This window comes from Phoca vitulina, unplaced genomic scaffold, assembly GCF_004348235.1.
Source record: "Phoca vitulina isolate PV1807 unplaced genomic scaffold, GSC_HSeal_1.0 scaffold2, whole genome shotgun sequence".
Classification (NCBI taxonomy): domain Eukaryota; kingdom Metazoa; phylum Chordata; class Mammalia; order Carnivora; family Phocidae; genus Phoca; species Phoca vitulina.
In genome coordinates, this window is record NW_022589705.1 from 80,014,918 (window position 1) to 80,035,066 (window position 20,149).

Genomic DNA, 20,149 nt, shown 5'->3' on the forward strand with positions numbered 1-20,149 from the left:
CTCAGTCTTTATCTTACAGAAATACTAGCACATGTGTTTAAGGGTGTATTACTAGGGTATCCACTGTTGGTATTTCAGAAAAAAACTGAAAAATAAATGTCCATCAATGGAAGATGGTGCACGATTAAATGGTACATCTATCCTATAGAATATCATACAACTTTTTTTTTTTAAAGATTTTATTTATTTATTCATGAGAGACACAGAGAGAGAGAGAGAGGCAGAGGGAGAAGCAGGCTCCCAAGGAGCAGGGAGCCCAATGTGGGACTCAATCCCAGGAGCCTGGGATCATGACCTGAGCCGAAGGCAGACGCTTAACCATCTGAGCCACCCAGGCGCCCTAGAATATCATACAACTTTAAAGAGAGTAAGGTAAGTCAGAGAAAGACAAATACCATATGATTTCACCTATATGTGGAATTTAAGAAACAAAACAAATGAGCAAAGGGAAAAAAAAGAGAAAGACAAATCAAGAAACAGAATCTTGGGCCACCTGGCTGGCTCTGTCAGAAGAGCGTGTGATTCTTGATCTTGGGGTGGTGAGTCTGAGCTCCACGTTGGATGTGGAGATTACTAAAAAAAAAAAGAAAGAAAGAAAGAAACTTAAAAAAAAAAAAAGAAAACAAACAGACTCTTAACTATTGAAAACAAACTGATGGTTGCCAGAGGGGAGGGGGGAACGGGTGAAATAAGTGATGGGGGTTAAGGAGGGCACTTGTTGTGGTGAGAACCAGGTGATGTACAGAAGCGTTGAATCACTACATTGTACACCTGAAACTTATATAACACTGTGTGTTAACTAACTGGAAATAAAAAAATAAAATAAAATAAAGAGAGTAAGGTAGACTTCTACTGATGTAGAACGAACGTAAGTTATTAAGTAGAATAAGCAGTTTTCAGAATGTTAAGTATGGCTTAGTGTGCATAATAATAATAATACTGTCTTCAACGTTTGTTACCTTGTTTCAGGCACCCTTTGAAGTGCATTACACACATTCCCATATTTCACTGAAACTAAGATATCGTTTATTGAATGCTTACAATTACTTGGACCTGTGTTAAACATTCTGATTTCGGAGATAAAGTCAATGGCTATAATTTCTCATGCATCTAATTTTCCTATCCATCCCCTCCCCTCCCAATCCCACTAAAACTTCAGTAAAGGATTGCATTAAAGCATAAAAAATGGGAGCGGGGACAGTAAATACAACAGAATTTTGCAGGTGGAAAAGCAGAATAATGAGGGTTCTGGCAAACCCAACAATGCTGAATCCTGGGCCAGAAATCCTGGGTGCCTGGCAGGATCAGTCAGAAGACCATGTGATTTCTGATCTTGGGGTTGTGAGTTCGAGGCCCACATTGGGTGTAGAAATTACTTAAAATCTTTAAAAATAAATAAATAAATAATAAAATAAAATGATAAAAATTTAAAAAAGAAATTTAGAGCACCAGCCAAGGAAGTGCAATAGCTAAATAAAAGTTCCATAAGGAAAGATTATTTTAAAAAGAGTTGAGGAAATCATAAAATCATTCAAGAACATTTCCCATAAGTTTCCAGATTATCCAGCACAAGGAATGAGAATAGACCCACCATTAAGACTCCCACTGTGAAATGTCAGAACTCTGTAAATAAAGACAAGATTCTATAAGCTTCTAAGGAAAAAGGAAACTGGTCCCATGTAGATCAGGGATCAGAACAGCTTTGGCTTTTCAACAGCAACACTGGAAGTAGAAGTGAAGGGAGGAATGCCTTCAAAATTCTGAAAGATGATTTTCATCCTAGGATTCTATACCTGGTTAAACCATTGACACCATCATTAAAACATGTGGATAAAGACATAATCAGATACATGAGAGGTTAAAATTTTTACCTCTTTTAAAAAATATATTTATTTATTTTAGTAATCTCTACACCTAATGTAGGGCTCAAACCCATGACCCCAAGATCAAGAGTCAGCCAGGGATCCCTAAAATTTTTACCTCTAACGCATCCTTTCATGAGAAGCTACTGGCAGATATAGTTCACCCAAACTAGAGGGCCAGTGAAGATAAAAGTTATGGGATTTAGCACACAGGAGAGCCAACACAGGAAAGAAGCAAAGGGAATTCCCAAGAAGCTGGAAGGAACATTCTAGGATGAAAACTCTGCTCCAGACATAGAGGGCTACCTATCCAGACTGGAGCACTCGTACTCAAGAGAGACATACCAAAGACAGTTGCATTCAAGAACTCTTAAAGTTGAAAGTATAGAGCCCAGGTGAGCCTGACTCTGATTCTTACCTTCATTCAGCTTGTCTTGACCAGATGGGGATGAAGATCCTACACTCCCCAAACTGGGTAATAGGGCAAGTGAAAAAGGGATAGTAATACCATAGCTTTGGAGCTAAAGACGCTGTTGGCAGCCTCTGGCCACGCCAGTGCCCTCCTGCTCCCAGAATCATCCTGAGGGGCCAGTCCCTGAAAGGGGATGGGCTTCCTGACACCAATCATCAGAGTCCTCAGACAGGAAAACAGAGAGTTCAAAGGAACCGGGCCTGGTTTGTTACTGTAGAGATGGTGGTAGTCACCTTTCTAGGCCTTCCTCTCTTGAATTGCTCTTCACAGTTGAATCTGAAGGTTCTTGTAAAAGGTCCTCTGGGATAAGAATTAAGAATTAAATACAATTGGGGCGCCTGGGTGGCTCAGTCGTTAAGCATCTGCCCTCGGCTTGGGTCATGATCCCAGGGTCCTGGGATCGAGCCCCACATCGGGCTCCCCGCTCTGTGGGAAGCCTGCTTCTCCCTCTCCTGCTCCCCCTGCTTGTGTTCCCTCTCTGGCTGTCTCTCTGTCAAATAAATAAAAATAAAATCTTTAAAAAAAAAAGAATTAAATAGAATTAAATATGCCCTGTGCCACATGGAGGGGATGATCAGAGGTGGGCAGGGAGACCTCCCTGTAGGGACCATCATGCAACTGCAGATGACTGAGCTGTATATTGTAAACCAGATTATCTAGATTCTTCTGTTACTTGATATCACTGGCATGAAAAGAGAGGAGGGGAGGAGGGAAATATTACAGAATAAAAGGAAACCTAAAGACATAAAAACCGAATGTAACATGTTGACCTCTTTTGGATCCTGACCCAAATGAACAACCATAAAAGGACATTTTTGAGACAATTAGGGAAATGTGAATAATAATTGAGTATCATGTGATATTAACTGCTGTTAATTTTGTTAGATATAATAATAGCATGTTTTTGTTTAAATCTTTAAGTTAGAGATGCATACAAAAGTATTTAAGTGTGGAATGGCATGCTATCTGGGATTTGTTTTAAAATTCTCCAGGAGGGGTGCCTGGGTGGTTCAGTTGGTTAAGCATCCGACTCTTGGATTTGGCTCAGGTCATGATCTCAGGGTGGTGAGATGGAGCCCTGTGTCCAGCTCTGCACTGGGTGTGGAGCCTCTTTAAGATTCTCTCTCTCTCTCTCCTTCTGCCCCCCCCCACCCACTCATGTGCGCTCACTCTCTCTTTCTCTCACAAAAAAAAAAAAGTGTTGGGGGACAGAGATGAAATAAATTGGTGAAGTTTTGGTAATTGCTGAAGCTGGGTGATAGGTAAATGGGAGTTTACTATACACTTCTTTCTTTTTGGGGGTATGTTTGAAAATTTCCATAATATAATGTTCAAAAACAGGGGAATACAACCAGTGCAGAAAATTTATGAATACAGATAAGCAAAAAGGAAAAAAATATTATGCATAATCCTACCATCCATTAACATTTTGTAGCTCTTACCATTATATACATGCACACATGTATATATGTATTTTAAAATTGGGATCATACCTGATATATTTAATACTCTCTTTTCTATTTTATATATCATGAACTCATCCCCATGCATTACATTTTCTACAACAACATTCTACATATACAGTTTTATTCTACAGAGTTGCATAGTATTTTACTATGTAATTGTTTTCTATTATTACTGTAGGATATATTGGTTCTTTTGAGGTTTTATTTGAAATTATGAATAACACAGCAAAGGGTATCAGTCTTAATAGTTTTCCTGGAAAAAGTTCCTAAAAGAGGAATGGTTGGGTCAGATCTTAGTTTACTTGTACAAAGTAAAGGTGGAGGACTCACAGTCCTATCAACCACCTTGTGCTTTCATTCATCCTTGTTCTTCTCCTACTTCATTTTGAAATTGTACTCATCTTTATTTTTAATTTTTATTATTTTTATTTTTTTTATTTTTTTTAAAGATTTTATTTATTTATTTGACAGAGAGAGACACAGTGAGAGAGGGAACACAAGCAGGGGGAGTGGGAGAGGGAGAAGTAGGCTTCCCGCGGAGCAGGGAGCCCGATGCAGGGCTCGATCCCAGGACTCTGGGATCATGACCTGAGCCGAAGGCAGACGCTTAACGACTGAGCCACCCAGGCGCCCCATTTAATTTTTATTTTTTTAAGATTTTATTTATTTATTTGACAGAGGAGAGAGCGAGAGAGGGAACACAAGCAGGGGGAGCGGGAGAGGGAGAAGCAGGCTTCCCAAGGAGCAGGGAGCCCGATGCGGGGCTCGATCCCAGGACCCTGGGATCATGACCTGAGCCAAAGGCAGATGCTTAACCGACTGAGCCACCCAGGCACCCCTCAAATAAGTAAATAAAATCTTAAAAAAAATAAATATGAGGGGCTCGATCCCAGAACTCAATCCTAGGACTCCGGGATCACGACCCGAGTCAAAGGCAGATGCTCAACCTACTGAGCCACCCAGGCACCCCAGAAAACAGTTTTAATTTGCAGTCCCTCTCTCTATAGGACTCAGACATAGACAGGTCCTCAAGGCTGCGCAGGGGGACATCAGACTGTCTTCCCCATGCAAGCTTTTCTGTTCCTCCCCATCAATATAAGCCCACCAAATAAACTCATGCAAATGGTAGGAGCCCTACAGAGCAGCCGCTGAGTCTTAGGAAGGTATGTCTGAAGGCAGCCTAGGTTAAAATCCAGTTCTGCCTCTCACAGCTGTAACCTTGGCCATGTTTCTCTGAGAGCCTGTTTTCTCACCAGTAAAATGAAGACATATTGTTAAGAGTTTAAAACATGATAGTTTATGTTTTTAGCACAGTGCCTACAACATAGTAAGTGCTTCATAAATGGTAGTGATGATTATTACCTGCAGACCACCTACCTTTTCAGGCACATCTAATAAAGACTGAATTTCGGAAGTGGGCCCAATCTATGGTCAGTCTGGGACCCACAACAGTATTTTGAGTGATTCCTTAAAAACAGGATACACCTTGTACTGACAAATGAATACTGTTTACTTCAAAGCTGTCATCACCTTGGAGGCAGTGTGCTTATGCCAGGGATGTTTCCATTCTCCAAGCCATTACTGGGACACCCAATTCAGAAATGTCTGCAGGGTCTATAACACAGGCTCACTGGTAGCAACTCTTCATCTTTTTTTTTTTTTTTTTGGGGAGAGAGGGTGGGGGGCGGGGGTGGGGGGGTGCGGCGCAGAGGGAGAGGGAGAAAAAATCCTAAGCAGGCTCCATGCTCAAATGTCCAGCACAGAGTCCAATGTGGGGCTTTCTCCCACGACCCTGAGATCATGACCTGAGATGAAATCAAAAGTCAGATGCTTTACTGACTGAGCCACCCAGATGCCCTGTAAATCTTCATCTTCTACAAAGACAAATTCCAGTTTTGAAATAATCAAAGGTGGGATGCCTGGGTGGCTCAGTTGGTTAAGCATCTGCTTTCAGCTCAGGTCATGATCCCAGGGTCCTGGGATGGAGTCCCGAGTCAGGCTCCTTGCTCAGCAGGGAGCCTGTTTCTCCCTCTGCCTGCCGCTCCCCCTGCTTATGCTCTCTGTCAAATAAATAAGAATTTTTTAAAAGTTTTTTTATTATTGTATATAGCTTTTCCCATGCTTTCCCTTATTCTCTCAGCCTGGATTATCAGAAGTGGCACTGTTGAAATAAATATATAAAAAAAAAGGGGTGTCTGGGTGGCTCAGTCAGTTAGGTGTCCAACTCTTGATTTTGGCTCAAGTCATGATCTCAGAGTCATGAGATCAAGCCCTGCAAGGGGCTCAGAGCTGAGCATGGAGCCTGCTTAATTTTCTCTCACCCATGAGATCATGACCTGAACCGAAATCAAGAGTCGGATGCATAATCAACTGAGCCACCCAAGTGCCCCAGAAGATTTGATGGTTCTTTTTTTTTTTAAGATTTTATTTATTTATTTGAGAGAGAAAGACAGTGAGAGAGAGAGCCCAAGAGGGGGTAGGGTCAGAGGGAGAAGCAGACTCTCTCCTGAGCAGGGAGCCCGACGTGGGACTTGATCCCGGGACTCCAGGATCATGACCTGAGCCGAAGACAGTCGCTTAACCAACTGAGCCACCCAGGCACCCAGATTTGATGGTTCTTAATATTTACTTCCAAATTGCTTTCCAGTAGGTTTTTACTAATTTATAATGCCACTAGAAACACTTGAATAATACCCGTTTCACTGCATCTTAAAAAAGCCCTAAGTATCCAAAAAAAACCAGAAAAGCACTTAGTATCACAATTTTAATAAGTTAGGAGGTGGAAAAATATTTCATCCAAACCAATTTTGAGGTCAACTGGTTTGACTTCCCCCCTCCCCCACAAAAATCCAAAAAATCATATGAACAATAGCAAAAATTTGTTAATAAGTGTGTGATTTCTCAAAATAAGTACTTTGAAGGGAGCCACTTATTTGGATGTTTATCTTGATATATTTGTGTTTTTTTTTTAATTAATCTCATCACTTCACATTTACACCCCCAAAGAAAACACAGAAACAATTTTAGTCAACTTGACAGAATGCCAGTGTGATGACTCATATCCTGTTCACCTCTGGAGTTCAGTGTTGGTTCTATATTGTCAGGCCCTACTTTGCTAAGAACTTGCCACTGCCTAAGGGCATCCTGGACATGTGGGTCAATCTCTCCTTTAAGAAAAGGGGAAATCATCTTTTAAAGTGAAAGGAGATTAACCTTTCCTTCACGCTCTTATACCAACCATACCAGCTAACAAGAAGGGCACAGACAGGGTAGAAAATTCCAGTCACCCTCACTCCCCTACTAAAGAAATGATCTTTTTCTTTTCTTTTCTTTTTTTAAGATTTTATTTATTTATTTGAGAGAGAGAGAGAGGGAACAGGTGGAGGAACAGAGGGAGAAGGACAAGCAGACTCCCCGCTGAGCTCAGAGCCCGTCAGGGGGCTTGATACTACAATCCTGAGATCATGTCATGAACCAAAACCAAGAGTTGGAGGCTCAACCGACTAAGCCACCCAGGCACCCCATGTTTTGTTCTGCTTTTAATTATTGTTTTTAAGTTACACAAGACATATACATTTGTTAAAAAAAAAAGGGCAAAAACAGCTATAAAATGTACAGCATTATTTCCAACACCAAGAAGTAGCTGTTAACATTTTGAAGTACTTCCATACCTTTTCCCCTGTGTATAGGTTTTGTAAGTAATAGCTTATCATACACATTATTTTTAAACTCTTTTTTCACATAATAATAATTACAGGTTACATCTATAAATGGGACAGGTATAATTCCAAGTAATCTTACACATAACTCATTTAATCCTCATGATAACTATAAGGAAGGCAATATTAATATTCCCATTTACTGATAAAGAGACTGAGGCAGAGAAGTGAAGTAATTTGCCTAAAGTTAATAAATTAAGCATCTGGAATATTTTTCCATGTCATTAAACTCATTACTACAAATTTTTTTTTGCATGACTGCAAGATATCTCATTTGTGAATAAAGTATCATTTAATTATCCCACCTCCTTTTAGGAGACATCTAGATTATTTCCATTTTTTGGGCTATACACATCACTAAGATGACCAGCTTTAAACTACAACTTTGGGGCGCCTGGGTGGCTCAGTCGTTAAGCATCTGCCTGGGGCTCAGGTCATGGTCCCAGGGTCCTGAGATTGAGCCCCGCATTGGGCTCCCTGCTCAGCAGGAAGCCTGCTTCTCCCTCTCCCTCTCCCCCTGCTTGTGTTCCCTCTCTCAATGTGTCTCTCTCTGTCAAATAAATAAAATCTTTAAAATAAACAAACAAACAAACAAACAAACTACACCTTTGTGGGGCGCCTGGGTGGCTCAGTCGTTAGGCGTCTGCCTTGGGCTTGGGTCATGATCCCAGGGTCCTGGGATCGAGGACCTCGCCAGCCTGCTTCTCCCTCCCCACTCCCCCTGCTGTGTTCCCTCTCTCACTGTGTTTCTCTCTGTCAAATAAATAAATAAAATATTTAAAAAAAAAAACAAACTACACCTTTGTGCACATCCTTAATTATTTCCTTAGGCTAAATGCCCTCAAGAACAGTTGCATCAGGGCGCCTGGGCTTGTCAGTCGTTAAGCACCTGCGTTTGGCTCTGGTCATGATCCCAGAGTCCTGGGATGGAGCCCCAGGTTGGGCTCTCTGCTCAGCAGGAAGCCTGCTTCTCCCTCTCCCACTCCCCTGCTTGTGTTCCCTCTCTGGCTGTCTCTCTCTCTCTGTCAAAATAAATAAATAAAATCTTAAAAAAAAAAAAAAAGAACAGTTGCATCAATTTTTATTTCCTCCAAAAAGGTGCTCCTTTCTCTATGTTCTTCATGACCTTGAATGTTGTAAATTTTACCACTTTTGTCTATAGCAATGTTTTAAAATTCATTTTACCAGTTCTGAGAAATAAGTTCAAGCACTAAAGCATGAGTGATTTCTCCAGAGTAAAAAAAGCCAGGGTCTAACACCTCCCCCTTTTCATAATCTCCTCCTGTTTTTTACAGATGCTAAACCTTATGGCTTACACACTAACTCATCTCAGAGGAATGAGGAGTGTTAACCTGAGACAAACCAGCTTACAGAGTCAAGATTCTTGTGGCATACAACTCAGCATTCACTAATTCACTCACTCATTTATTAAATAAATATCTGAAAGGTTATTATATAAGTAGTACTAAGCTAGGCAAGGGTCATGGGGTTCACAGAAATAAAATAGAACATTGCTAAATAAAACCCTTAGCACATTACTTGACACATATGAATTAATCAAGAAATCAATATTTATGCCAGGCACTGTGCTAAATGCTCAATGAGTGGATTATTTCATTTAATCCCTACAACAGCCTCTAGGAACTGGGTTCTTTTATCATTCCCATTTTGCAGATAAGAAAACTGAGGCCTAGAGAGGTCTACCCAGCTTGAGCAACATACTTGTGGTGGAGTTCACATTTGAACTCAAGACTCTAGAGTCTTAATCATTACGCTATACTATAAAACTATATATACATACTATAAAAAACTATATTAAAAAACTAAAAAAAAAAAAACCCAAAACAGTTCTTCCCTATAAGAAGCATACAGTCTTGTTAATAATACTGAAACTGAAAACAGCTAACAAGTATTAAGCACTTATATGCCAAGCACTCCATTAGGTCTTTATGCATATTGATCATTTAATTCATACGACAATTCTATGAAGTAGGTATTATTATATTCCTGTTTTACAGATAAGAAAATAGACATTCTGAGAGTTTAACTAACTTGGCCAAGACACAAACAACTATTAAATGGTAGTGTGAGAAGCCAAGATACATAAAGATTTACTACAGGGAGAACATAATGGAATGTGAAACAAAGGATGCTACTTAGTTGCCATCAAATGTCCAAAGTCAGAGGAAAGAGACTTTGTGACCTTCTTGTGGTCCAGGACAGAAAGGGAAAATACTGGCGGCAGTAAGGCCCTGTGTCGAAAGCTTTCACACAGGTTAGTTCACCGGATCTTCTGTGTGATGAAGGTATTCTCAGTTTGACAGATGAGGAAATAGATCCTCTGGGGGGCGGGTGCAATACCTGCAAGGTCACATAGCTAGTGAATGGCATGGCTAGAATTGGAACCTAGTTGTCGCTCAAGCCTGAGCCCTTAACCACTATCTTAAATGCTTTCCATTGTTTGATCCTGTTTGTTTGTTTTAATCCTGTTTTTTGATTGTGTAGGAATCACATAAGCAGAGATGAGTGGGAAAGGCAAAGAGGATTAAGAAAGATAATACATATGCAAGAGTGTTGAGGTATATCCAAGGAAAAGGAAGCAGACCTGCTTGGTCATTCGTCTGGGGAAGGAGACCTTTGTTCATACAAATTTTATGACTATACAAGCTGTATAAATATCTGTTTCTGCCAATTTAATTGGAGCTATTAAAGACAGGGACTGTATCTTAGCCATTGTTGTAACCCAGCATTCCTAGCATAGTGCTTAGCTTGTAGTTCCAGCAGAGAGGTTGGAAAAATAGGGAGTAGTCACACTGCATAGATCTCTGCATGGCAATTAAGGTAGTCCACAATTCAAATATCCTAAACAAAATAATAGGTACTCAAATCCAACAGGGTATTTAAAAGATAATATCATGATGCATTGGAGTGATCCCAGGAATACAAGGATGGCCCAGTAGCAGACAGTCTGTCAATATAATTCACCACATGGATAGACCAAAGGGTAAAAATCATGTGATTTTTTCATATACTTAATAGAGACATTTGGTGCAATAGCATTAAGATCAGGACTAAGTCATGGATGCTCATTATTACCACTAGTGTTGGCTAGAGTATTGGAGAGTCTGGCCAATTCTTTTAGACAAGAGAAAAGCGAAAGAGATATGTACTCTCTCTGCTTGCCACTCTTGCCGATGATATGATAGTCTATATGGAAAACACAACATGATCAGCAGGCAAACTATCAGAACTATAAAAGAGTTATTAATCAAGTTTGCAAGAAATCATCTTCAAAAATCAATAGTCTTCTTCTATACCAGGAATATTTGCCTTAAAAATGTAATAAATAGATAACATGATCTATAATAGCAACTAAACTAGTCTATGGCAAGGATCAGCAAGCTTTTTCTGTAAAGGGCCAGATAGTAACGAGTTTCTGCTTTATGGGCCGTGTGATCTCTGTAGTAGCCACTCAATTCTGTCCTTGTAGTACAAAAGCAGTCATAGACAATATTTAAATGAATGTGGATATTCCTATAAAACTTTATTTACAAAACCAGACAGCAGGCTGACCTGCATAGGTGTAGTTTGCTGACTCCTGGTCTACAGAAATTGGCCTAAAAGCAATGCCTAAGAAGTTTATTAAAACATTTTTTCAGCGGTGCCTGGGTGGCACAGTTGGTTGGGCGTCTGACTCTTGGTTTTGGCTTGGGTTGTGGTCTCGAGGTCTTTGGGGCATGGGATCGAGCCCTGTGTCGGGCTCTGCGCTCATCGTGGAGTCTGCTTGGGGCTCTCTCTCCCTCTCCCTCTGCCTCTCCCCACTGCTCTCTCTCTCTCAAATAAATAAATAAATAAATCTTAAAAAAAAACTTTTTTTTTCAACTCTATTCAGGGACATGAAAACCTGAATAAATGTCATAATTGGGATAACCTCAGCAGTGTAAAGATTTTATTCATTTGTTTAATATTCAGAGTGACTACCAAAGGTCAGACATTGATTTGAGTGCTAGGGACATAGCAAAAAACAAAACAAAGCACTTCTCCTCACAGATCTTATAATCTAGTAGAGAAGCAGTAAATAAATAATCTTAAGTTGGACAGTAATAAATGCTATGAAAAAAATTAAATAAAATAGAGAGTGATGGCGAGTGAGTGTGCTACTCAGCATGGTCAGGGAAGGCTTCTCTGACATTTTAGCAGAGACCTAAAAGAGGTGGAGGAAGCCTGCCACAGTGAATTACGGGAAGGGTTTCAGGCAAAGATGTCAGTTCTCCCCTAAATTAATCTATATATATATTCAATGAAATTTCAATAAAAATTCCAGTAGTAATGGTGAGAAACTGAAACTTATCCTAAAATGAATATGTTAGAAATAAAAATAAAAATGATACAATAAAAAATAATAAAATGAATACGATAGAATAAAGGTCTACGGAAGCTAAGTCTATTTTGAGGGGGAAATAAAAGTCGGGCTACCTGCCGTACTGGTAGAACTGGCTCTACGACAAAGCCTCAGTAATAAAAACATTCTGTTACTGGCACTGAAACGAAGAAAAAAACCAGTGGAATAGAATGGAGAGTTTAGATAGAAAGAAAGTATATACACGGGAATTTAATATGTGATAAAGGTGGCTCACAAAGCATTAGAAAGACTGTTTTTTGATGGTGACAGAAAAACAAATTCACCATATGGAGAAAAAAAAAATCTGGATTTTTACTTGAAACTATGTTAAAGGTGGATTCCGATTAAAGACCTAAGTGTCAGAAATTAAAACTATAAAGCTAAAAAGGAAAAACTGTTACCTTTGGGTAAATAAAGATGTCTTTTTTTTTTTTTTTAAAGATTCTATTTATTTGACAGAGAGAGACACAGTGAGAGAGGGAACACAAGCAGGGGGAGTTGGAGAGGGAGAAGCAGGCTTCCCGCCGAGCAGGGAGCCCGATGTGGGACTCGATCCCAGGACCCTGGGATCATGACCTGAGCCGAAGGCAGACGCTTAACGGCTGAGCCACCCAGGCGCCCTAAATAAAGATTTCTTAAACGAGACTCCAAATCATAATGTCAAAATTTAGGGCATCTGCTTAACTAACAACATCACATCACAGACAAAGTTAACAGGAAGGTGACAGACTGGGAGAAGGAACTGTGACTTTTAAAACAAACATGGAATGTCTAAAATATATATGTAATTCCTACCAACAAGACAGGAAACCAAATAGAAAAACAGGCAAAGGATATATACACTTTAGTTTCACATACTAAGAAGTCTATACAATGTCATATATAAAAAGGCATATTTTTAAAAGGCTCAAATTTGACTTTAACCAGAGAAATGCAAATCAAAACAGCCAAGAGCTGCCACTTGACATCCTCCAAACTAGCCAAATTAGAAAGAGGACCTGGGTATGAATTCTTGTGCTGGTAATAGGAATGCGAAATAGCACAGCCAATCTGAAAAGACACCTGGCAATGTTTGGCAGACTCGAGCATGCTCACAGGTACGGTTCAGAGGAATATTCCACCTCAATCTACAAATTTGCTTATTGTAGCACTTTCTATGGTAATAGAGAGTTGAGGGCAAGCTAGGTTTCCATCCTCAAGGGACTGAATGGGTAAAAAACATGGATGGATGCAAAGTGGAGATGTGCCAGAATTCTGGAGTGAGAAGGAGTGGAAATTCAGGCTCCACCATTTACTAATTCTGACTTTGAACAATGGAAATAGAAAATTTGAGTAAATTCTTTGTCTTACTCTCATCTACAAAATGGAGGTTAATAATATCTACCTCATAGGGCTATTGTTAAGAAGTATGTGAGTTAAAACATTTAAAGCACCTGCCATGGGGCACCTGGGTGGCTCAGTCGTTAAGCGTCTGCCTTCGGCTCAGGTCATAGTCCCGGGGTCCTGGGATCGAACCCCGCATCGGGCTCCCTGCTCAGTGGGAAGCCTGCTTCTCCCTCTCCCGCTCCCCCTGCTTATGTTCCCTCTCTCACTGTGCCTCTCTCTGTCAAATAAATAAATAAAATCTTAAAAAAAAAAAAAGCACCTGCCAGAGTTAAGACTACTCGAGTAGTAATACTCCTGTTGATATGAAAGCAAATGCAAGTTGGAAGTTATGAGATAGGTTTATAGGGGCACCTGGGTGGCTTAGTCATTAAGCGTCTGCCTTCAGCTCAGGTTATGATACCCCCCGGGATTGAGCCCCCCGCATCGGGCTCCCTGCTCAGCAGGAAGCCTACTTCTCCCTCTCCCACTCCCCCTGCTTGCGTTCCCTCTCTCGCTGTCTCTCTGTCAAATAAATAAAAATCTATGAGGTAGGTCATATATGGCAACAAAAGCATATCACAAAAGCAATGTTATTTTTAAAATATATTTATTTTTATTTTTTTAAAGATCTTATTTATTTATTTATTTGACAGAGAGAGAGAGTGCACAAGTAGGCAGAGCTGCAGGCAGAGGGAGAGGGAGAAGCAGGCTCCCCGCTGAGCAGGGAGCCTGGTGCAGGGCTTGATCCCAGGACCATGGGACCTATGACCTGAGCCAAAGGCAGATGCTTAAACAACTGAGCCACCCAGTTATTTTTAAAAAGTGAAAAAAAGGAACAATTAAGCACAGTATCATTTATGTGAAGTGAATACGTTTATATAACTACATATTACCAGACAGGCACCACAGACCTACATCAAACATACCAGAATGGGTGCCTACAGGATAGTGGGAATGAGTGTAGAGTTTAGGAATAAAGGGGCAGAGTACAAAACAAGAAAGGGCCTTGCCTGAATCATTATGCTAATATGCCTGTGAAGAAAGGAACAGGATTTACCCAGTTATGCAATCTACAACTGAGGGGCTGGGGGAAATTATCTTGAAAACATTGAGGGGAAAGCCAAGAACAGGATCCCACAGCCAAAGAAATGACCAGCTCACCAACTTGGAAGCCGCCCCATCTTAGAATTTATCATCATGTGAGATAATGCCATCCTTACTGTTTAAGGCAGCTTTGGATGGCTTTTCTGTTACCTGTAGCCCAAAGCATCCTAACAGAATATTCATATAATCTTTCAAGTGACGCCAAAGAGAATTATGATTTGTCCAAGTAGCTCAACTGGGGTGTGATGTAAGTGGAGATTCCAGAAAAAAATGAAAATTTTGAATAACCTACAATTTTTAGCAAACCAAACTTTCTCCAGTGTATTAAAAACTCTAGGAGTATTAAAATGAGCAACACATTTATCCCACTAAGAACTGTTACTTAAAAAAAGAAAAATATTGGGGCATCTGGGTGGCTCAGTTGGTTTAATGTCTGACTTTGGCTCATCTGGGTGGCTCAGTTGGTTAAATGTCTGACTCTGGCTCAGGTCATGATCTTGGGGCTCTGGGATCAAGACCCCGTGTTGGGCTCCTCGCTCAGCAGAGAGTCTGCTTCTCCCTCTCCTTCTACTTCCTCCTCTTCCTTTCGCCTTCTTCCTCTGCCTCTTCCCCCACTCGTGTTCACTCTCTCAAAGAAAGAAAAATATTAAATTCAAATGATAAATGGGAAAAATTTTTATAAAAGCTCTTTATAAATTGATAAGATGAATAATCAATGAAGGAAAGGCAAGTCACATAAAAAAATTAATGTCCAAAAAACATAAAAAATTTCAACCTCACTGATGAGTATTTTAAAAAGAAAACTTGTGGAGTGCCTGGGTGGTTCAGTCATCTGCCTTCAGCTCAGGTCATGATCTCGGGGTCCTGGCATCGAGCCCCATGTCAGGCTCCCTGCTCAGTGGGGAGACTGCTTCTCCCTCTCCCGGTGCCCCTCCCTCAAGCTTTTGTACTCTCTTTCCCAAATAAATAAAATCTAAAAAAAAAAAAAAGAAAAGAAAACTTGGGGCACCTGGCTGGCTCAGCCGGTAGAGTGTGTAGCTCTTGATCTTGGGGTCATAAGTTCAAGCCCCACATTGGGCATAGAATTTACATAAAAAATAAAAGAAAAAAATAAAAAGAAAATTCAAACTAGTTACCATTTGTCATCAAATGGGAAAAACAAGTTTTCATAGTCACACCCAGTTTTGGCAACATTTTTGGGAACATCATTTACAGCTGGTGGGAGTGAAAACTGGGACATTTCTGGAAGGCATTTGGCAATGCATGGCAGAAGTCTTAAAATAGTGCATACTCTGACTCAGCAGTTCCCTAGAATTTACCCTACAGAATAGTCATAGATGTCAACAATGATTTTACTAAAAGCACTAGCATTACAGGATTTTTTTTTTTTTTTTTAAAGATTTTATCCATTTATCTTAGAGAGAGAGCAAGCATGGGGGCAGGGGGAGGGGCAAAGGGAGAGAGAATCTCAAGCAGATTCTGCATCCAGCAGGGAACCCTACGCGGGGCTCAATCCCATGACCCCAAGATCACGACCTGAGCTGAAACCAAGAGTCAGATGCTCAACAGACTGAGCCACCCAGGCGCCCCTAGAAGATGTTTATAAAAGCCAAAACTTGGGAACAAACTAAAAATCCCGAAGTAGGAGAATCAATGAAGTTATGGAAAATCCACACAATGGGATACACATAGCAATTATAATTATCAGTATTTACAAATGATCTCTGCTGATTAATATCTGTATAGTTCAGGGAAGGCTAATTAATCTCTGCCTCAATTTCCCTATTTAAATGAGGTTTTTTGTTTTTACAGAAGAACACTATAGCCTAATGTCCTGAAAAGGTGTTAATGAGAGATTAAACAAAAAAAGAAGGGTATAAACCAGTATATACAGAATATTTTATAAAATAAATATATCTCATATATATAAATTTATAAAAATAAAGACTAGAAGGATATATACCAGAATAGAAATAGCCTATCTTTTGAATAATAGGATTACAGGTTGTTTTTATTTTTGTCTGTATTTAAAAATTTTTCAACAAACGTGCTACTTTGGTTAAAGGTAACAACTATCACCTCTATCAGAATTAAAACTAAAAACTGCCATTTTTTTCATTCCAACTGGTAGTGAATCCACCCCAAATTAGTAGGGTGATAAAGAATTGCAATCACAGATGTTTCTCTTCATAGCCTTTATTACCACACAATACACACTCGCAGTCCCTACTTTATAAACCTTATACACAAATAGCAAAACAATTAAAAGATCTTCCTTTCTAAAAGCTAATTTATTCCAGTTTCCTCTCTTTATACAGAGGGACTGGATAGATTCTCCATGTTATCCTAAACCTTTAATTTGGAAAGGCTGTCACAAAGGTGAACTTGCCCCATGAGGAAAACAGTGTAAAGAACCAGCTAAGTCCTCACTGTCTTCCTTTCTGGGGGAAGAATGTCTGGCTGGCAATGGTGAAATGGGGCATTTATAACATCTTCTTTTTTGTAACAGGTGAGGACAGGCCCCAGTGGCAGACAGACTGTCTTAGTCACATGAGCCTCTTGGGATCTATTTTCTCTAGGTGAACCAGAGGTTTCAGCTGCTCGGCAAAGTTCCTCATGTCATCAGAAACCATGTCCTGCCCAGCTGGTGCAACGACACTCAGTTCCACAAGATAGGAAAGTGACAAGGCCTCAGTGCTGTCTGTGTTTCCTGGGACCAGGATGCGGAAGATCTTATACACCATAATCTTCATGATACCCTTGCGGAACAAGTGACCCTTGGCGACAAACTCATGGTCCATGCGGAATCCCATTTCCATCAAGAAGTCAGTGAGGTTCTCAGATGTTGCAATGTCTACACAATTTCGCACCAGGGCATGGCGGTTCTTGTCTCCCATTTCCGGCTGTCCCAGGTAGCGCAGATGCCAGGGTGCCCCTCCCCTATCCATAGAACGCCGGGCCCTTAGAACAAATGGACTAGCCTGCTGGCCCTTAAGGAGGAATACCATCTCATGGTCAAGGAAAGTCTCAGGTTCCATGTTGTCACACAAACCCCGAAGGCGGTGGATGAGGCTTTCCAAACTGTGATCTAAAACACTTCCTGAAGAAGGAAAGAGTACTGTTGAGTCCCATCTTTCACTTTGGGTACTGGGATTAGCAAAAGATTGAAAAAACTTAAATGAAAAACCAAAACAGTTTAGTGCAGTGTTCGTAAAGCATAGGTCCAGTACATGAGATTTCAGAGGGGTTATGCTGCCAAGGTACTGGATAACATTTTGAGAAAGTTAATCCCCTTTCAGTTTTTTTTTGCATTGTCTTACAACTAAGAAAGTCTTACTAGAAAGTCTTTAGGCCTTCCCTAAATGCTAATCGCCAACGGGCTCTGGGCTCAGAGGCTTGAACAACCATAGTATCTATCTACAATAATAATAATACTCTTGTCATTTATTTGAAAAATTATCTTCTATTTCCAGCAACACAAGTTTTTCATCTATAGATTATAACATTTCCTTTTTATGTAACATATTTAAGTAAAAGAAAATGAAATGCTCCATAGAAATACACTGATCTTTGTTCTCCTCTAATTCATCCTCTTAGCAGCATCTGACCTGGTTATTAGATTATACCCACCTTGAAATCTATTCTTCCCTTCGCATCTGGGACACAACTCTTCTCTTAGTTCTTGACCTAACTCACTGACCATTCCTTTTAAGTCTACTTTGCTGGGTCTTTCTCATCTTCCTTAAATACTGGAGGACCCTAGGACTCAATCCTGGTCCTCTTTACCAACAATCTCTTCCTCCCAAGGTGACCTAATTTGGTGCTATGGCTTCAAATATCATTTATGCCCTGAGGACTCCCATATTTATCTCATGAACTACAGACTCATATATCCAACTGTCTCCTCAGCTTCTCCACTTGGATGCCTAACAGACATCTTCATCTTCCTATGTTCAGTATCCAACTGTTGGCTTTTCCTCCACAATCTTACTCCTCCTGCAGTCTTCTCCATCACAGTAAATGGAAACTCTCTGCTTCTAGTTGCCCAGGCTCCAAACCATAGAATCATCCTGACTCCTTTCTTTCCCCCATATCCTATATCCAATCCATACTTTAAAAATATATGCAGAATTAGGGGCGCCTGGGTGGCTCAGTCGTTAAGCGTCTGCCTTCGGCTCAGGTCATGATCCCGGGGTCCTGGGATCGAGCCCCACATCGGGCTCACTGCTCGGCGGGAAGCCTGCTTCGCCCTCTCCCACTCCCCCTGCTTGTGTTCCCTCTCTTGTTGTGTCTCTCTTTGTCAAATAAATAAAATCTTTAAAAAAAAATAAAATAAAATAAAAATATATGCAGAATCCAACCACTTCCCACTTCCTCACTCATTTCCATCTAGTCCAAGTCTCCCTCATTTCTTGCCTGGTTTTTGCAATAGCCTGCTTCTACCCTTGTCTGCTTCTTCTCTTTTCCATAAAACAACCAAGTGGTCTTTTAGAATATATAGGCAGATAATGACACTCCTCTCCTCAGAACCCTCCAATGGCTTCCGGTGTCATTCAGAATAAATCCCAAAGTCTTTACCATTGTCTACAAGGCCCTATACATTGTGGTCTCTGCTACCAGTCCAACATCATTTCCTTCTACTATCTCCCTAGATCACTCTCTCCAGCCACAGTGATCTTCCTATTGTTTCCTGAAAATGCCAAGTATTTGATAAAGTATTTCTCTTCAGGGCCTCTTCCCTTAGTCCTACACTTAGAAAATTTTCCTCACCAGTATCTGCATGCCTCGCCCCATCACTTTCTTCAGGTCTTTGCTCAAGTATCACTTTATCAGAGAGGTCTTTTCTGATCACCCTAAATAAGACAGTACATTTCCCTCCAATCTCTTTCCACCTCCCTGCTTGAGTTTTCTTTAGCATTATCACCTCAATTCTTTAGTCATCTTTCAATGTATCAATTGTATATTGATACTTTACTCATCTTTCTTCCTCCACTGCTGATACTCCAATGCTAGGAACATATTCAAATATGTACTGAATAAATCTGTTAAAATAAATAAAGGTATATATTGTTACTATGGTAAATATTGACAGTGAGACTCAAAGGACTGAATTTTTGGAAATGGGGAACATTGTAGGAAAAGCAACAGATCAGATCCCAGTAATCATAGGACAGAAGATCATGGGAGCAGGGAACAAGCCCTACATTCAATACATTGTACCCTACATTCAGGACAGTATCAGATATGTGTTTGTTCATTTCTCATTTTTTTTTTTTAAAGATTTTATTTATTTATTTGGCAGAGAGAGGCACAGCGAGAGAGGGAACACAAGCAGGGGGAATGGGAGAGGGAGAAACAGGCTCCCCGCCAAGCAGGGAGCCCAATGCAGGGCTCAATCCCAGGACCCTGGGATCATGACCTGAGCCGAAGGCAGATGCTTAACGACTGAGCCACCCAGTCACCTCCTCAAACATTTTTTTAAAAGATTTTATTTATTTATTGCACACAGAGAGAGAGAGAGAGAGCACAAGCAGGGGGAGTGGCAGGCAGAGGGAGAGGGAGAAGCAGGTTTCCCGCCAAGCAGGGAGCCTGATATGGGGCTCGATCCCAGGACCCTGGGATCATGACCTGAGGTGAAGGCAGATGCTTAACGGACTGAGCCACCCAGGCGACCCCGTTTCTCAAACATTTGAGGAGCTTTGTGAGTGTTGGTTCATTTAACCTATACTTCTTGAATGCTATTCTAGGCACTATGCTAG

General features: G+C 40.5%; 1 protein-coding gene across 8 annotated transcripts in view; it reads right to left on the minus strand.

The window, feature by feature from the left end:
- Positions 1-20,149, minus strand: part of MED18 (mediator complex subunit 18) — a 139,970-nt gene that overhangs the window by 114,680 nt on the left and 5,141 nt on the right. Inside the window, exon 3 of one of the 8 annotated variants that reach the window (XM_032390040.1) lies at positions 16,401-17,490. The exons of 6 other annotated variants lie outside the window; for them this stretch is intronic. In XM_032390040.1, coding sequence (XP_032245931.1) covers positions 16,937-17,490 — 554 coding nt within the window. In that variant the 3' untranslated portion in view covers positions 16,401-16,936. Of the gene's footprint in view, positions 1-16,400; positions 17,491-20,149 lie in introns of those variants that run through there. One more of the 8 variants, XM_032390048.1, reaches the window with a different exon arrangement.